At 38.0% G+C, this 14,208-nt stretch overlaps 2 protein-coding genes across 10 annotated transcripts in view; both read left to right on the top strand.

Annotated features, from left to right (window-relative positions):
* ATXN2 (ataxin 2) overlaps window positions 1-14,208 on the top strand; it is a 137,601-nt gene that overhangs the window by 28,030 nt on the left and 95,363 nt on the right. For all 8 annotated transcript variants that reach the window (XM_060118306.1, XM_060118309.1, XM_060118304.1 and 5 more), the window contains exons 2-5: window positions 7,406-7,442; window positions 9,263-9,322; window positions 9,805-9,876; window positions 10,444-10,594. In XM_060118306.1, the coding sequence (XP_059974289.1) occupies window positions 7,406-7,442; window positions 9,263-9,322; window positions 9,805-9,876; window positions 10,444-10,594 (320 nt within the window). The remainder of the gene's footprint in view (window positions 1-7,405; window positions 7,443-9,262; window positions 9,323-9,804; window positions 9,877-10,443; window positions 10,595-14,208) is intronic.
* Window positions 2,580-3,719, top strand: LOC132502716 (disks large homolog 2-like). 2 transcript variants are annotated; one of them, XM_060118783.1, is made up of 3 exons: window positions 2,661-2,726; window positions 2,904-2,983; window positions 3,074-3,719. In XM_060118783.1, the coding sequence occupies exons 1-3, from the start codon at window positions 2,661-2,663 to the stop codon at window positions 3,717-3,719; spliced, it is 792 nt and encodes a 263-aa protein (XP_059974766.1). The 2 variants fall into 2 exon arrangements, with proteins under 2 accessions (XP_059974765.1, XP_059974766.1); XM_060118782.1 differs by having other exon boundaries at window positions 2,580-2,983.

The following is a 14,208-nucleotide window of genomic DNA, read 5'->3' as shown; positions in this document are numbered from 1 at the left end:
GTCCCTCTTGGGCCTCCCTGGTGGCGCAGTGGTTAAGAGTCCGCCTGCCGATGCAGGGGATACGGGTTCGTGCCCCGGTCTGGGAGGATCCCATATGCCGTGGAGCGGCTGGGCCCGTGAGCCATGGCCGCTAGGCCTGCGCATCCGGAGCCTGTGCTCCGCAACGGGAGAGGCCACAACAGTGAGAGGCCCACATACCGCAAAAAGGAAAAGAAAAAAAAAAAAAAAAAAAAAAGTCCCTCTTTATCTCTAGTGATATTTTTTGTTGTTTTAAAGCCTATGTTGTCTGATATTAGTATACCCACTCTAGCTTTCTTGTTTGCATGCTGTCTTTTTCCATCTTTTTACTTTCAATCTATTTATATCTTTCAGTCTAAAGTATCTCTTTTATAGACAGTTTGTAGTTGGATCTTCTTTTTTTTTTTTTTATAAATCAAGTAAGCCTATGTTAAGCAATGATTTTACCAATTTACTATCAGTTGCCTTTGACCACAGTCTGCACTGTTTTTGAGAGCACCCTTAGGCATGAACTTCTCTACGCACTGTTGCAAATGAATTTCATTTGGAGCTTACCTTTTTTTTTTTTTTTTTTTTTTTTTTTTTTGCGGTACGCAGGCTTCTCACTGTTGTGGCCTCTCCCGTTGCGGATCACAGGCTCTGGATCCGCAGGCTCAGTGGCCATGGCTCACGGGCCTAGCCGCTCTGCGGCATGTGGGATCTTCCCGGACCGGGGCACGAACCCGTGTCCTCTGCATCAGCAGGCGGACTCTCAACCACTGCACCACCAGGGAAGCCCTGGAGCTTCCCTTATTTAAAAAAATTTATTTTTTTATGTTTGTTTGTTTGTTTGTTTATGGCCCCTGTGTGGCTTACGGGATCTTAGTTCCCCGACCAGGGATCGAACCCGGGCCCTTGGCAGTGAAAGTGCAGAGTCCTAACCACTGGACTGCCATGGGATTCTCTGTTTTTTTTAATTGTGGTAAAATATACATAACGCGAAAGTTACTGTTTTAACCATTTTTAAATGTGCGGTTCACTGTCATTAAGTACATTCGAGTTGTTGTAATACTACCACCTCTATTAAGTTCTAAAACATTTTCACCCCCAAAGGAAGCCCTATACACATTAAGCATTTGCTTCTAATTCCAACAGTCCCCCAGCCCCTGGGATCTACCATTCTACTTTCTATTTCTATGAATTTGAGTACTCTGTGTATCTTACGTAAGTAGAATCATGTAATAGTTGTCCTTTTGTGTATGTCTTATTTCACTTTGCATGTCTTCAAGGTTCATTCATGTTGTAGCATGTATCAGAACTTCATTTAAGACTGAATAATATTCCATTGTATGGATGGTACCACATTGTGTTCATACATTCGTCAGTGGACATTCGGTTTTTTCCCACCCTTTGCCTTTTGTGAATAAAGCTGCTATGAACATTGGTGTACAAATATATGTTAAAATCTCTGCTTCCAATTATTTTGGGTATACATTCAGAAGTGAGATTTCTGGATCATATGGTAATCCTATGTTTAGTTTTTTGAGGAACTGCCATACTGTTTTCCACAGTAGCTGCACAGTTTTGCATTCCTAGAAACAGTGTACAAGAGTTCCAGTTTCTCCCCATTTTTGTCAACACTTGTTATTTTCTGTTTATAATAGCCATTGTTTATAATAGCCATCGTAGCTCATTGTGGTTTTGATTTGAATTTTTCTAGTGATTTGAGCATCTTTTCACGTGCTTATTGGCCAACTGTATAAACTTCTTTGGAGAAATGTCTATTCAAGTCTTTTGCCCATTTTTGAACTGAGTTGTATGCTTTTTTTGTTTTTTATTTTTATTTATTTTTTTTTTTGCGGTACGCGGGCCTCTCACTGTTGTGGCCTCTCCCGTTGCGGAGCACAGGCTCCGGACACACAGGCTCAGCGGCCATGGCTCACGGGCCCAGCCCCTCTGCGGCATGTGGGATCTTCCCGGACCGGGGCACGAACCCGCGTCCCCTGCATCGGCAGGCGGACTCTCAACCACTGCACCACCAGGGAAGCCCTGTATGTTTTTTTTGATGTCGAGTTGTAGGAGTTCTTTATGTATTCTAGATATTAACCCGTTATGAGATATATGCAGGTATTTTCTACTGTTCTGTGGGTTGTCTTTTTACACTCTGATACTGTTTTTTTGCACAAAAGTTTTTAATTTTGATGAAATCCTTTTTTTTTTTTTTTTTTCTTTTTGCGGTATGTGGGCCTCTCACTGTTGTGGCCTCTCCCGTTGCGGAGCACAGGCTCCGGATGCGCAGGCCCAGCGGCCATGGCTCACGGGCCCAGCCGCTCCGCGGCATATGGGATCCTCCCAGACCGGGGCACGAACCCGTATCCCCTGCATCGGCAGGCGGACTCTCAACCACTGCGCCACCAGGGAGGCCCGATGAAATCCTTTTTATACATATTTTTTCTTATGTTGTATGCCTTTGGTGTCACAGTTAATAAATATTGCCGGTGTGCTGGCAGGCGGAGTTGATAGGCTGTAGACTCAACCAGGAAGAGGGGAGCAGAGCTGAATTTGGGAAGCAGCTGCCGGCTATGCTGAAAACCTCTGGAAACTGGCTAAGGAGCTGCGATTACGCTCGATTTGAGGCCAAAATCCATGACCTACGAGAGCAGATGATGAACCACAGCATGAGCTCCGGGTCCGGGTCCCTGCGAACCAATCAGAAACGCTCTCTCTATGTCAGAGCCATGTTTGACTACGACAAGAGCAAGGACAGTGGGCTGCCAAGTCAAGGACTTAGTTTTAAATATGGAGACATTCTCCATGTTATCAATGCCTCTGATGATGAGTGGTGGCAAGCCAGGAGAGTCACGCTGGAGGGCGACAGTGAGGAGATGGGGGTCATCCCCAGCAAGCGGAGGGTGGAAAGAAAGGAACGTGCCCGATTGAAGACAGTGAAGTTTAATGCAAAACCTGGAGTGATTGATTCAAAAGGGTCATTCAATGACAAGCGTAAAAAGAGCTTCATCTTTTCATGAAAATTCCCATTCTACAAGAACAAGGAGCAGAGTGAGCAGGAAACCAGTGATCCTGAACGAGGACAAGAAGACTTCATTCTTTCTTATGAGCCTGTCACAAGACAGGAAATAAACTATACCCGACCAGTGATTATTCTGGGCCCCATGAAGGATCGGATCAATGACGACTTGATATCTGAATTCCCTGACAAATTTGGCTCCTGTGTGCCTCATACTACGAGGCCAAAGCGTGACTACGAGGTGGATGGCAGAGACTATCACTTTGTCGTTTCCAGAGAACAAATGGAGAAAGACATCCAAGAGCACAAGTTTATAGAAGCCGGCCAGTACAATGACAACTTGTATGGAACCAGTGTGCAGTCTGTGAGATTTGTAGCAGAAAGGGGCAAACACTGTATACTTGACGTATCAGGAAATGCTATCAAGCGGTTACAAGTTGCCCAGCTCTATCCCATTGCCATCTTCATTAAACCCAAGTCTCTGGAACCTCTGATGGAGATGAATAAGCGTTTAACAGAGGAACAAGCCAAGAAAACCTATGACCGTGCAATTAAGCTAGAACAAGAATTTGGAGAATATTTTACAGCTATTGTCCAAGGTGACACCTTAGAAGATATCTATAACCAATGCAAGCTTGTTATTGAAGCGCAATCTGGGCCTTTCATCTGGATTCCCTCAAAGGAGAAGTTATAAATTAGCCACTGCACCTCCAACGATGACAGAAGAGCATTTAGAAGAACAAAATATATATAATATACTACTTGGAGGCTTTAAAAAAATAAATAAATAAATAAATATTGCCGAATTCGAGGCCATGAAGATTTTCCCTTTTTTTTTCCCTTAGAGTTTCATAGTTTTAGCTCTTAGCTCTTAAATTTAGGTCCTTGGCTCCTTTTTTTGGGAGGGGTGCTGCGTTGGGTCTTAGCTGTGGCAGGTGGGATCTTTCATTGCAGCGTGCAGGCTTCTCTCTAATTGTGGTGCATGGGCTACATTGCCCCACGGCATGTGGGATCTTAGTTCCCTGACAAGGGCTCAAACCCACGTCCCCTGCGTTGGATGGTGGATTCTTAACCACTGGACCACCAGGGAAGTCCCCAGAATCATTTGTTGAAGAGACCTTCCTTTGAATGATCTTGACCCCCTTGTTAATAATTAATTGCCCGTAAATATGAGGGTTTATTTCTGGGCTCTGTATTCTATGCCATTGGTTTTTATGTCTGTCCTTAGGCCAGGACCACACTCTTTCAATTACTGTAGCTTTGTGATGAGTTTTGAAATTTGGAAGCCACACTTTGCTTTTGATTTTTGTGTATCTTTAAATGTTACAATAATTTTTCCTGCACATTTTGTTTTCTTCACATGCCATTATTTGTTGAAGGAACTGTCATCTCTTAAGTGAAATTTACCACATTCTGGATTTAACGGGCTTGTAACCTCATGGTATCAGTTAATTTACTCTTCTACCCAATGTTCCCTGTAAATTGGTAGATCTATACACTTGATTAAATCCAGGCTTCCATTGTGTCATATCCGAAGGCTTTTTTTTTTTGACTTAAGGAAATTGTAAAAAGCAAGAAGAATGATGTAATGAACCTCTGCACACCCATCACCTGGCTTCAGCAGTTACCAACTCATGCCAGTCTTTTTTCATTTATAACCCCATCTATTTTCTCCTTCCTGTATTATTTTGAAGCAGTATGAACTCTGTATTATTATTTTTGTAAATTTCTTTATATTAATTTGACTGGCATTTTGAATCACATTTTAACCTCATGTTCAGTGGTTATTGGAAATTTAGAATCCTGGATATTGTTGTTTTGCTAAATCTGATCTGTCACATTATAGGTATATTTAGGACTAGGATATGACCTTAGCTTTTTTTGAGTCTTTTTTTTGTTGTTTTTTACTGTATGAAATATTAGAATGCTTTTCCTGAAATACTAAATGAAAAGAGTAAAAGTCAAGCATAGTCTGAGTGGATCCAAAAAAGAAAAAAACAAGGATGAATGTGGGCTTTACCAGTTTCAGAGAATGTTACTATGGTGTGCTAACATTCCCTTTGGGTGTCCACCCACCTGGTAGATCAGTGGAAATCAGTGGTTACTATACTGATTTTGTACCACTTTGATACCACTCTGAGTCTTTTATTTTCCTTACTGACCAGTTTGTTTTACTAAGTAAACTGGATTGTTGAAATAATTGCTCTTTATTAGTCAAAGATACAACTGTACAATCAATAAAAAAATAATGTGACTTCTGTAACGGAGTTTTATGTTTTAAATTTTTTCGCGGGCCTCTCACTGTTGTGGCCTCTCCCGTCGCGGAGCACAGGCTCCGGACGCGCAGGCTCAGCGGCCATGGCTCACGGGCCTAGCCGCTCCATAGCATGTGGGATCTTCCCAGACCGGGGCACGGACCTGTGTCCCCTGCATCAGCAGGCGGACTCTGAACCACTGCACCACCAGGGAAGCCCATGTTTTAAATTCTTTTAAATAGCATTGTGGGGATGCTGCATAAATTTAAGGGCACTTAATTCGTGTCATTTGTTTAAATCTTTTAACTGTGGCATCACCGCAACCACTAGGATAAGATAAAATGGCAAGACTTAGCCATTTTATAGTCTTTGATGGGACTTCCCTGGTGGTCCAGTGGCTAAGACTCCACGCTCCCAATGCAGGGGGCCAGGGTTCAATCTCTGGTCAGGGAACTAGATCCCACATGCCACAAGTAAGAGTTCGCATGCTGCAACTAAAGATCCCACATGTGGCAACAAAGATCCCGCACGCCACAACTAAGACCCAGTGCAGCCAAACAAACAAATAAATAAATAAAATCTGTTTGTCTTTGGCTGCAGACTACAAATAAATAGAAAAACAGTACATTCAAATGGTATTTGAAAGATGTAGAAATTGGGTTAGGCTTTATTGTCAAGTTTATTCCTTGTGATACAGTGTCAGAAAGGCAACTTAATCTAGAAATGAAGTCTATACTTTGGATCACCTGGTTTAAATACCAGCTCTACTGCTCTTGAACTGGATGATTTTGGTCAAGATATTTAGCTGCTAAGGTACAGTTTCCTTACCTGTAAAGTAGGGGAGAGATTTGACATAATGCTTACTGTAGTGTCTGGTTTTTCATGTTTTATAAATGATAAATTATTGGTCATATTCCTTAGACTTTAGGAATTTCTCTATCTGTGCTGTGTGAGAGGTAGAATGTTAGAAGTGGAAGGAATCTCAGGTGATTTGACTGAAGACATTATTTTCTTTCTTTCTGTCTTTTTTTTTTTTTTTTTTTTTTTTTTGGCCATGCCACAGGGCATGTGGGATCTTCCCCGACCAGGGATTGAACCCGCGCCCCCTGCATTGGGAGCACGGAGTCTTAACCACTGGACCACCAGGGAAGTCCAAAGACATTACCTTCTAGATGAGAGAAGGTAGATGAGAGTTGGAGACAAAATCAGCTGACATCGGAGTGCTAATATCAGTACTGCTTTTCTGAGAATGGGCATCATTCATACTGCTGGGCTTTTTCACCTGAATTGTGCTTCTCTTTGAATGTTTGAAGTTTGTGGCTTTATTTGAGTGTTGTGATTATTTTATTAGAATGAGATTCCAATACTGTTACTCAAGAGTAACTAATTTTACTTTATTAATTTTTTTTATCATTTCATAAAGGGCCTAATTTTTTCCATTAGAGCAAGCCTTACAGTGTATTATGTTTTCTAAGTTCACTTGAAAATAGAGTTCATGTTACTGGAAATTACTTGACAACTGATGTTGGTGTACTGCACTGTTTCAGAGGGAGGGGTTTGGCAGGGAAAGGCACTTGTTATATAGATCCTGACAGAGGCACTTATTATTTAAAGTGAAAGTTCTTTGAATGATTCAACTTATTTTCAGATGTCTATCTGCAGTTGTAAACACAGTACCTATTTTTAGAGGTGAGGGAAAAATATGGGCAGTAACTTGATGTTAGTCAAATATGTCAGTTAAATCAGGAATAGAATCTATATTTTGCTCCTGGGTAGCTTTTTATAACAGAGTGAGTAGTTACTTTTGGAGTAGAGATTATTATATTTGGTATTGGTTATTTCTTTAAATAGGTTGTTTTTATTTTTACTTTATTTCATTTTGATTGTGGTCACATTTCTTTCCTCCTTCCTCCCTCCCTTGACCCCTACCTGTTCTGGGCCTCTGAGCCAGCAAAGCACAGCAAGAGTCATACTTATGTAGCCTTTATACTTAATATTAGATGAGCCCTCCCCACAGATAGCCTCTGTGTTTTTGGATGGAATTATAAGATATTTTAAATTTGAAAAAAATTTTTAGCTTGTTTAGCCTGTTGAATTTCATAAATATAACATTTAATCTTTTCAGAGGCCGAAACAGTAGCAAAGGACTGCCTCAGTCTACGGTGAGTAACTTTAATGCTACTTGTTTGGAAAAATTGATAACTAAAGTGATTTCTAAACCACAGACCAAAAGCCAAGGCCAAAAAATAATAAATAAATTGCCTTCTATCTCAGATAACCTTTGCAGATTAATACGGTTAGCTGTAAGACCATTAGCTATATCTGTTGGGTTTTTTTTTAATATAAATTTATTTATTTATGGCTGTGTTGGGTCTTTGTTGCTGCTCACAGGCTTTCTCTAGTTGTGGTGAGCCGGAGCTACTCTTTTTTGTGGTGCGTGGGCTTCTCGTTGTGGTGGCTTCTCGTGTTGCGGAGCATGGGCTCTAGGCGTGCGGGCTTCAGTAGCTGCAGCGTGTGAGCTCAGCAGTTGTGGCTCACAGGCTCTAGAGTGCAGGCTCAGTAGTTGTGGCACACGGGCTTCGTTGCTCTGCAGCATGTGGGATCTTCCCGGACCAGGGCTCGATCAAACCCGTGTCCCCTGCATTGGCAGGCGGATTCTTAGGACTTCCACCTGCCATCAGGGAAGTCCTATCTGTTGTTTTTTAATGATGACTCCATGTGTAAAATGCAGAATTATCTGTAAATTATATTTTTATTTTTCATGCTTAATAACAACTCATTTGTTTTATAAATGACTAAAGGCAAATATAAATGATTAATGAGATAAATGGAACACTAGGAGTGGAGTTTTTAAAACTTTGGGTTTTGTTTTTGAAATAATGTGCTATCTTTTATTTCTTTCATTTTTCTCCCTTGGAAAAGGGCCTTCTGGTTTTAAATTTTGGAACTTTATCAGTGAAATTAAACTGGGCACAAAGGACAGAAGGTGCAAGTTCCACAAGATGCAAGAAATATAAATGAGAAGCTGTCACTGTTTTTTGAGACTTCACCTATATTGTGGATAGATTTTCTTCTTTAGAATCAGGACACATGCTTATGTAGTGTGTAATAAGGAGTGATGTGGTTTATTAGACCTTAGAACAATATCATTGATTCAGATATGCTAAGAGAAGATAGTCAAGGGTCTTCTACAGAGGTTCCCCTTCCACCCCATTTATTTTATTTATTTATTTTTTTAAGCATAGGATTGATTGATTGATTGATTGATTGATTGATTGATGGCTGCATTAGGTCTTCGTTGTGGTGCACAGGCTTCTCATTGCAGTAGCTTCTCGTCACGGAGCACGGGCTGTAGGCACGCAGGCTTCAGTAGTTGTGTCTCGTGGTCTCCAGAGCTCAGGCTCAGTAGTTGTGGCGCATGGGCTTAGTTGTTCTGTGATATGTGGGATCCTCCTGGACCAGGGCTGGAACCTGTATCCCCTGCATTGATAGATGGATTCCCAACCACTGCGCCACCAGGGCAGTCCCTACCCTATTTATTTTTTAAGGTATATTTAACCCTATTTAGTGTACAGTTCTGTGAGTTTTGATGTATACAATTGTGTAACCACCACCACAGTCAAGGTAATAGAACAGTTTATCACCTCCAGAAATCCCTCATGCCAGTTTGTAGTAATCCTACTCTTCAGTCATGGACCTGTCTTCTGTTCCTGTGGTTTTGTCTTTCCTCATATATGGAAGTTCACTTTTGCTTTTTTGTATCATGTATAGTCAAAACATTGTTAGTTGTTACGACTGATTTCACTTTTGAAAACTTACACTCCATAAGGAGGCAAAAGATTGTAGTAAACCAAATCTCCCTGTAATGAGTGTAAGGTATTATAAACCTAACTAAATATTTTGTAACAAAAGAAGTGTTAACTTTAATATATATACAAAGATAAATAATGAGTGCCAATAATGTTTTTTCTTAATATTCCAGATTTCTTTTGATGGAATCTATGCAAATATGAGGATGGTTCATATACTTACATCAGTTGTTGTAAGTTATCAGAGTATTGGGGAGAAACTGCCTTGTGAGTGGAATAAAATAATTTCATGAAGTTAAAATGTGAATGATTCTCAAAGTAACATTTCTTAGGTCATGTTTAATCAGGACGATTTAGAAAACAGATGAGAACTCTATTCAAGCCATTGCAACTCACTATAAAAGCATTCTTGTTAACCCTGCTGTGTACGAAATAATGTTACTAGTTGATTGTCTTCAGTGTATTATTTTGTCACTTAAAAAAACTGGAGTCAAAAATACTACATTTCACTACTTAAACGTATACTGCAGACTCTGAGCAAGGCCTCCTGAAGAATTTTGAGAATTTGGTGTATTGTTAATGTTTTAAAATTTTTTATTATGTCAGTGGTTACCTAATATGTTGAATGAAGCTATTAAAAAGTAAAATGAAAGCAGTTATCCCCCATGACTGCATAGCACAGTGTTTCTTTGATGAATTAATTATATGTTTTTAGGGATCCAAATGTGAAGTACAAGTGAAAAACGGAGGTATATATGAAGGAGTTTTTAAAACATACAGTCCTAAGGTAATTTTTACTTTTTTTTTTAATGTAAAACCCCTTGAATCATCAACTACTGTATATGTTTGTATGACTTCCTTGTAGTGTTTATTAGTTTCTGATTTAGCAGTTTATAGTTGTGAGGCAGGTATGTTTGTCATATTTTCATGCTTGGTACTTTACCTTTAATGCGCTTTTTAAAACCACTTTGAATGATTTCGCTCTTCAGTTTCAAGTACTGATTACTTTATAGAGGGTTTGTGTATTCAAAAAGACTTCTTGCTCTTTGTGCTTATTAAAATAGTTTTGCCTTTGCAAGTATTATGGACTAGAACAGTTTCATTGTTTTCCTCTTTTCCACTATTGTGCTTAAGACAGGCCATGGTAGTAAAGACCAACTTTTAGATGAGAGGATTTTTGAATATTGGAATAGATAGTAGATCATATTTCTGAGAAAAAAGTATGATTATAAGGATGTCTTGAGATAATTTTTTACCAAGGCATATAAGAAATAGTACCTTGATGTGCTAAAGTATTCTTGTCAGGTTTTATTTTATAAATGTTTTGAATATTTACTTATGTTATTCTTTCTAGTGTGATTTGGTACTTGATGCTGCGCATGAGAAAAGTACAGAATCCAGTTCGGGGCCAAAACGTGAAGAAATAATGGAGAGCATTTTGTTCAAGTGTTCAGATTTTGTTGTGGTACAGTTTAAAGATATGGACTCCAGTTATGCAAGAAGAGGTGAGTTTTGATTACCTAAATATGCTTCATGGTTTATTAGATATATTCAGGCAGAGACTCTCTGCACTAATCATACAGACTTCTCTTTTTCTTTCTTTCTTTCTTTTTTTTTTAAGAAATAAGGGCTTTTTTGATTAAGACAAATGGAAATTTTAATGCACTTTTGCTGGAAAATATATAAAACCTCGGGGGAAGATTTCTTGGTACTTTTGGTAGGATAAATAATGAGAATTTGTATTCTATTAAAAAATAGTTTGTAAAGAATTTTCTAAAGTTTTACGATCAAGAATGCTACTGATTATATTCAACTAAAAATTTATTGTCCCATTTGACTTAGTGTTTTAGCTTATATGTTTTTAGTTTTATAATGTTTAATACTTATAGTGTTACTATGCTTGTTCTATAAATACTTTAGTTTTCTAATTCGTAAAGAAATCAAAGCACAGGGCTAAGGGAGAAAGGCAGAGAGCTATGGATAGAAAATGATTGTCTAATGAAGTTAAAAAACGTAAAGAAGTAGAACACGTATACTGGAAGAAACATTCAGAGTATGGGACTATGTTTTAAGAATATAAAAGTGGTGATGTAGTTATGTTAGAATTTAGTCTGTTTCAGGTGTCTATTGAGGAAGAAAATACGGGAATTGCTGTTACTCATTTGGAGAGCATACTCTGCAGTATTGAGTTTTCAATAACACATTGAAAGGCTCTCCTGAGCAATTTTGAAATTGGTTCTAAAATTCTCAAATGATTTGTTTTGGGGTGGGGTTCAAATTCTGTAGTCATTTCTATTGCAAATTATAACAGCAGTTTTTGATTTTCATTATTCAGTCTATACCAACAGTTGTTTTCATTGTTGCACTGATTCTTCTATGCTGTTATTTAGAAATTACAAGCCTCCAGAAAGTTAAAGTCTTTCTCTTGGACCTCTTAATAAGGTTTTCACCTTTAGTTAGATTGCTTTTTCAGAAGCTAGCCAGGCTAGATACTCTGTAGCTGCTTTTGCATTGCTGATGAAAGCACTGTGTTCTGATCTTGTATTTTCCTAAATGTCTGTGTCTTTGATTCACAACTCTTTGTCTAAGAGTCCTTCAGTGGCCCATACAAGGAAACAAGTCTTTTTTTAGTGACTGCCTTTGGAGTTGATTATGTTTATGTCCAGGAGCACAAAATTATTTATATTTATACTCACACTATTGAAGTATTTTACTGTTTTAAATTTAAAAAGTGACTTGGATCATAAGTCAAAAGGAAAAATAAAATTTTAGTTGAATTTATCACTTAGCACTCTGGAAAAAGTATTGGCAACAACAGCAACAGATGTTCCCTGGTCTATTGGGTACCCGGCCATTTAGCTAAAAGCCATTCACAGTATGCTTTGGTTTTTGTTCTTAAAGGGAATTGGCATTTCCCAAGTTTGGAAAGGTAAATATTGCTTGAAGACATGTATGGTATCCATCCCATTCATTGATCCTGTTAAAAATTAATGTCTTTAAATTTTTACTTTATTTTGTTTATTATTTTATTATGCCTTTATTTCTCAGGTAATTTGTGTTTATTGTTGAAAGCCAAGAAAATGCAAATCAGAGCAACAGCTTTGACAGCGTTCAGTACACTCATAAGGGGATGGATGTATTTTACTATGTACATAAATAGTTTTTTTGATGAGGACATCTAGTAGTGGAGTAATTTCAGGTATTTTACTTAAAGACTGTAGTGGTTTAGTGAATTATACAATTCTGTCCAGTGCATAGTATCCTGAAAATAGTATTAAGTCATGTGTTTAGGATTTCAGTTCTCTTAATCCTGATTCTTAACACTATCCTGGCAGAAGTTGCCTCTATAAAAGTGTTATTTTGGAGATACTATAGAGAAAAATTTTTTAGAGTAATTAATTGGCATGATTTATTGTGAAAATTAAGGCACTTAGTACTGCTTTTAGATTTATATTATTTTTTGTTAAACAAAACACATACTCAGATTTCTAGTCTCCTTGAGTAAAGGAAGGAAGGATTTAACTAGTGATTCTTAGTGCTGGTTTCACATTTTAGTCTCCATGGGTTTTAAAAATTGCCGAGATCTCACTTTTGGTGATTCTGATTTCATTGTAATTAGCCTGGGTGAGGCTCTGAGTATTTGATTCTGAGGTGTAGTAAAGCATGTGAGCCATGAGTTTCATATGATAAGATCCTAGGAATGGCTCTGTTCTGGAGGTCATGAGGATTTGTACTTTCTTTCCTTACCTCACAGTGCCCTTTCTGTCTCAGAATTGTAGATTATCTTGAATAGTCCCCAGTGGTATCAGTTTGATACCACTTTGCTATGTTTTAAATGGGTAGATGGATTGAGGTGTTTTTTTTTAAGGATTAATGGAAGTGAATGAGTGATAAGAACAAAAAAGCTAATATTACATCGTAGCTTCCTAAAAGAAGAGGGAAATTTGTTTCCTTTCTGAGCTTTTATCTTACAATTCTATTCTGTAATAGTACTGTCAAAATCTTAAGCTGATCATACGTAACTAAAATCAAGTGCCTATTCTATGTGTTGGACTCTGTGCTAAGCATTTTATGTGCATTTTTTCATTTAATCATCACAACTTCTTTCTGAAATGGGTGTGATTATTATCCACATGTTGTAGGTGAGGGAACTTGAGACATGATTAATTAACTTGATAAAGTGAGGACACAAACCCAAATGCTCTCTAACCTCAAGTCATGTTCTTAAACATTGTCCTATAGTGACATAAATTATGTGGTCTAATTTATTGTTTAGCTGAGCTGGTTCAGAATTAATCTGGATTTACCTTAAAGGATTTCCCCACAAATAAAGCCAAAAGTAAAAAACAAAATCCTCATGCAGAATAAATATGCAGATTATTATATTCTTCAAAAATTCTTTTCCTTTTTATATGTTTGGCTTTCTTTTGGGGAAAACTTCTTAGCGTTAGTAAGGTCAATGTGGCTTTTAAGTTTTTAATGCTTAACTTCATTGATTTTAATAAGGTTTAAAAGTCATTCATATACATATGCAAATGAATAATAGGCCTAGAAATAATTGATATCTTAGGATATGGTGAAAAAGTTTCATCTGACCTCTTGAATGTTGTACACATACCAGTTTGATTTATGGGCAAAGTGAAAAGTAGCTTTACATCTTATTTTGCAAGCCGTGGGTTCACTTTGCACATGTGTAATTAGAAGAGACCATTAGATTATCACTGGAAAATTAGTGTGTGTTTTATCTTTTATTTGAATTCCAGTGCAGACAGATCTGGGATGCTCTCATTTTCCCCTTTTCATTTTGCCATCTATTTTTTAGGGCATTCAGCTGACTTTGTATCTGTCTACCTTGGAATTGGCATATTGTTGCTACTCGATTTTTACTTGGTTTTCTGTCTCTTTCCAACATCCCTTTCTCATCTCCTTTTTTCCTTTATTCTCTTTCTGCTCTTCCTGTTGCTCCTTTATTCATATTTTGCTCTTTGATTTAATACCCCAACTCAGCTGTATTTTAGTTCTGTGGCTTCTCTTCTTTTGTACTTCCTTATTCCATTCTCTCTCATGCTTCTTTCTACTGCTTCATTTCCTTTGTACTATTCTCAGCCTGTAGAACAGG

This window comes from Mesoplodon densirostris, chromosome 15 (assembly GCF_025265405.1).
Source record: "Mesoplodon densirostris isolate mMesDen1 chromosome 15, mMesDen1 primary haplotype, whole genome shotgun sequence".
NCBI lineage: Eukaryota > Metazoa > Chordata > Mammalia > Artiodactyla > Ziphiidae > Mesoplodon > Mesoplodon densirostris.
Note: the sequence above shows the minus strand (reverse complement) of the source record. Positions and strands in the feature narration are given on the sequence as shown.

Excerpts from the sequence above, each read along its gene's own strand:
- LOC132502716 (XM_060118782.1), top strand. The coding sequence starts at position 2,580 with ATGCTGAAAACCTCTGGAAACTGGCTAAGGAGCTGCGATTACGCTCGA. Across the intron at positions 2,984-3,073 it reads GGAGTGATTGATTCAAAAGG|TGATCCTGAACGAGGACAAG; the intron begins GTCATTCAATGA and ends GCAGGAAACCAG.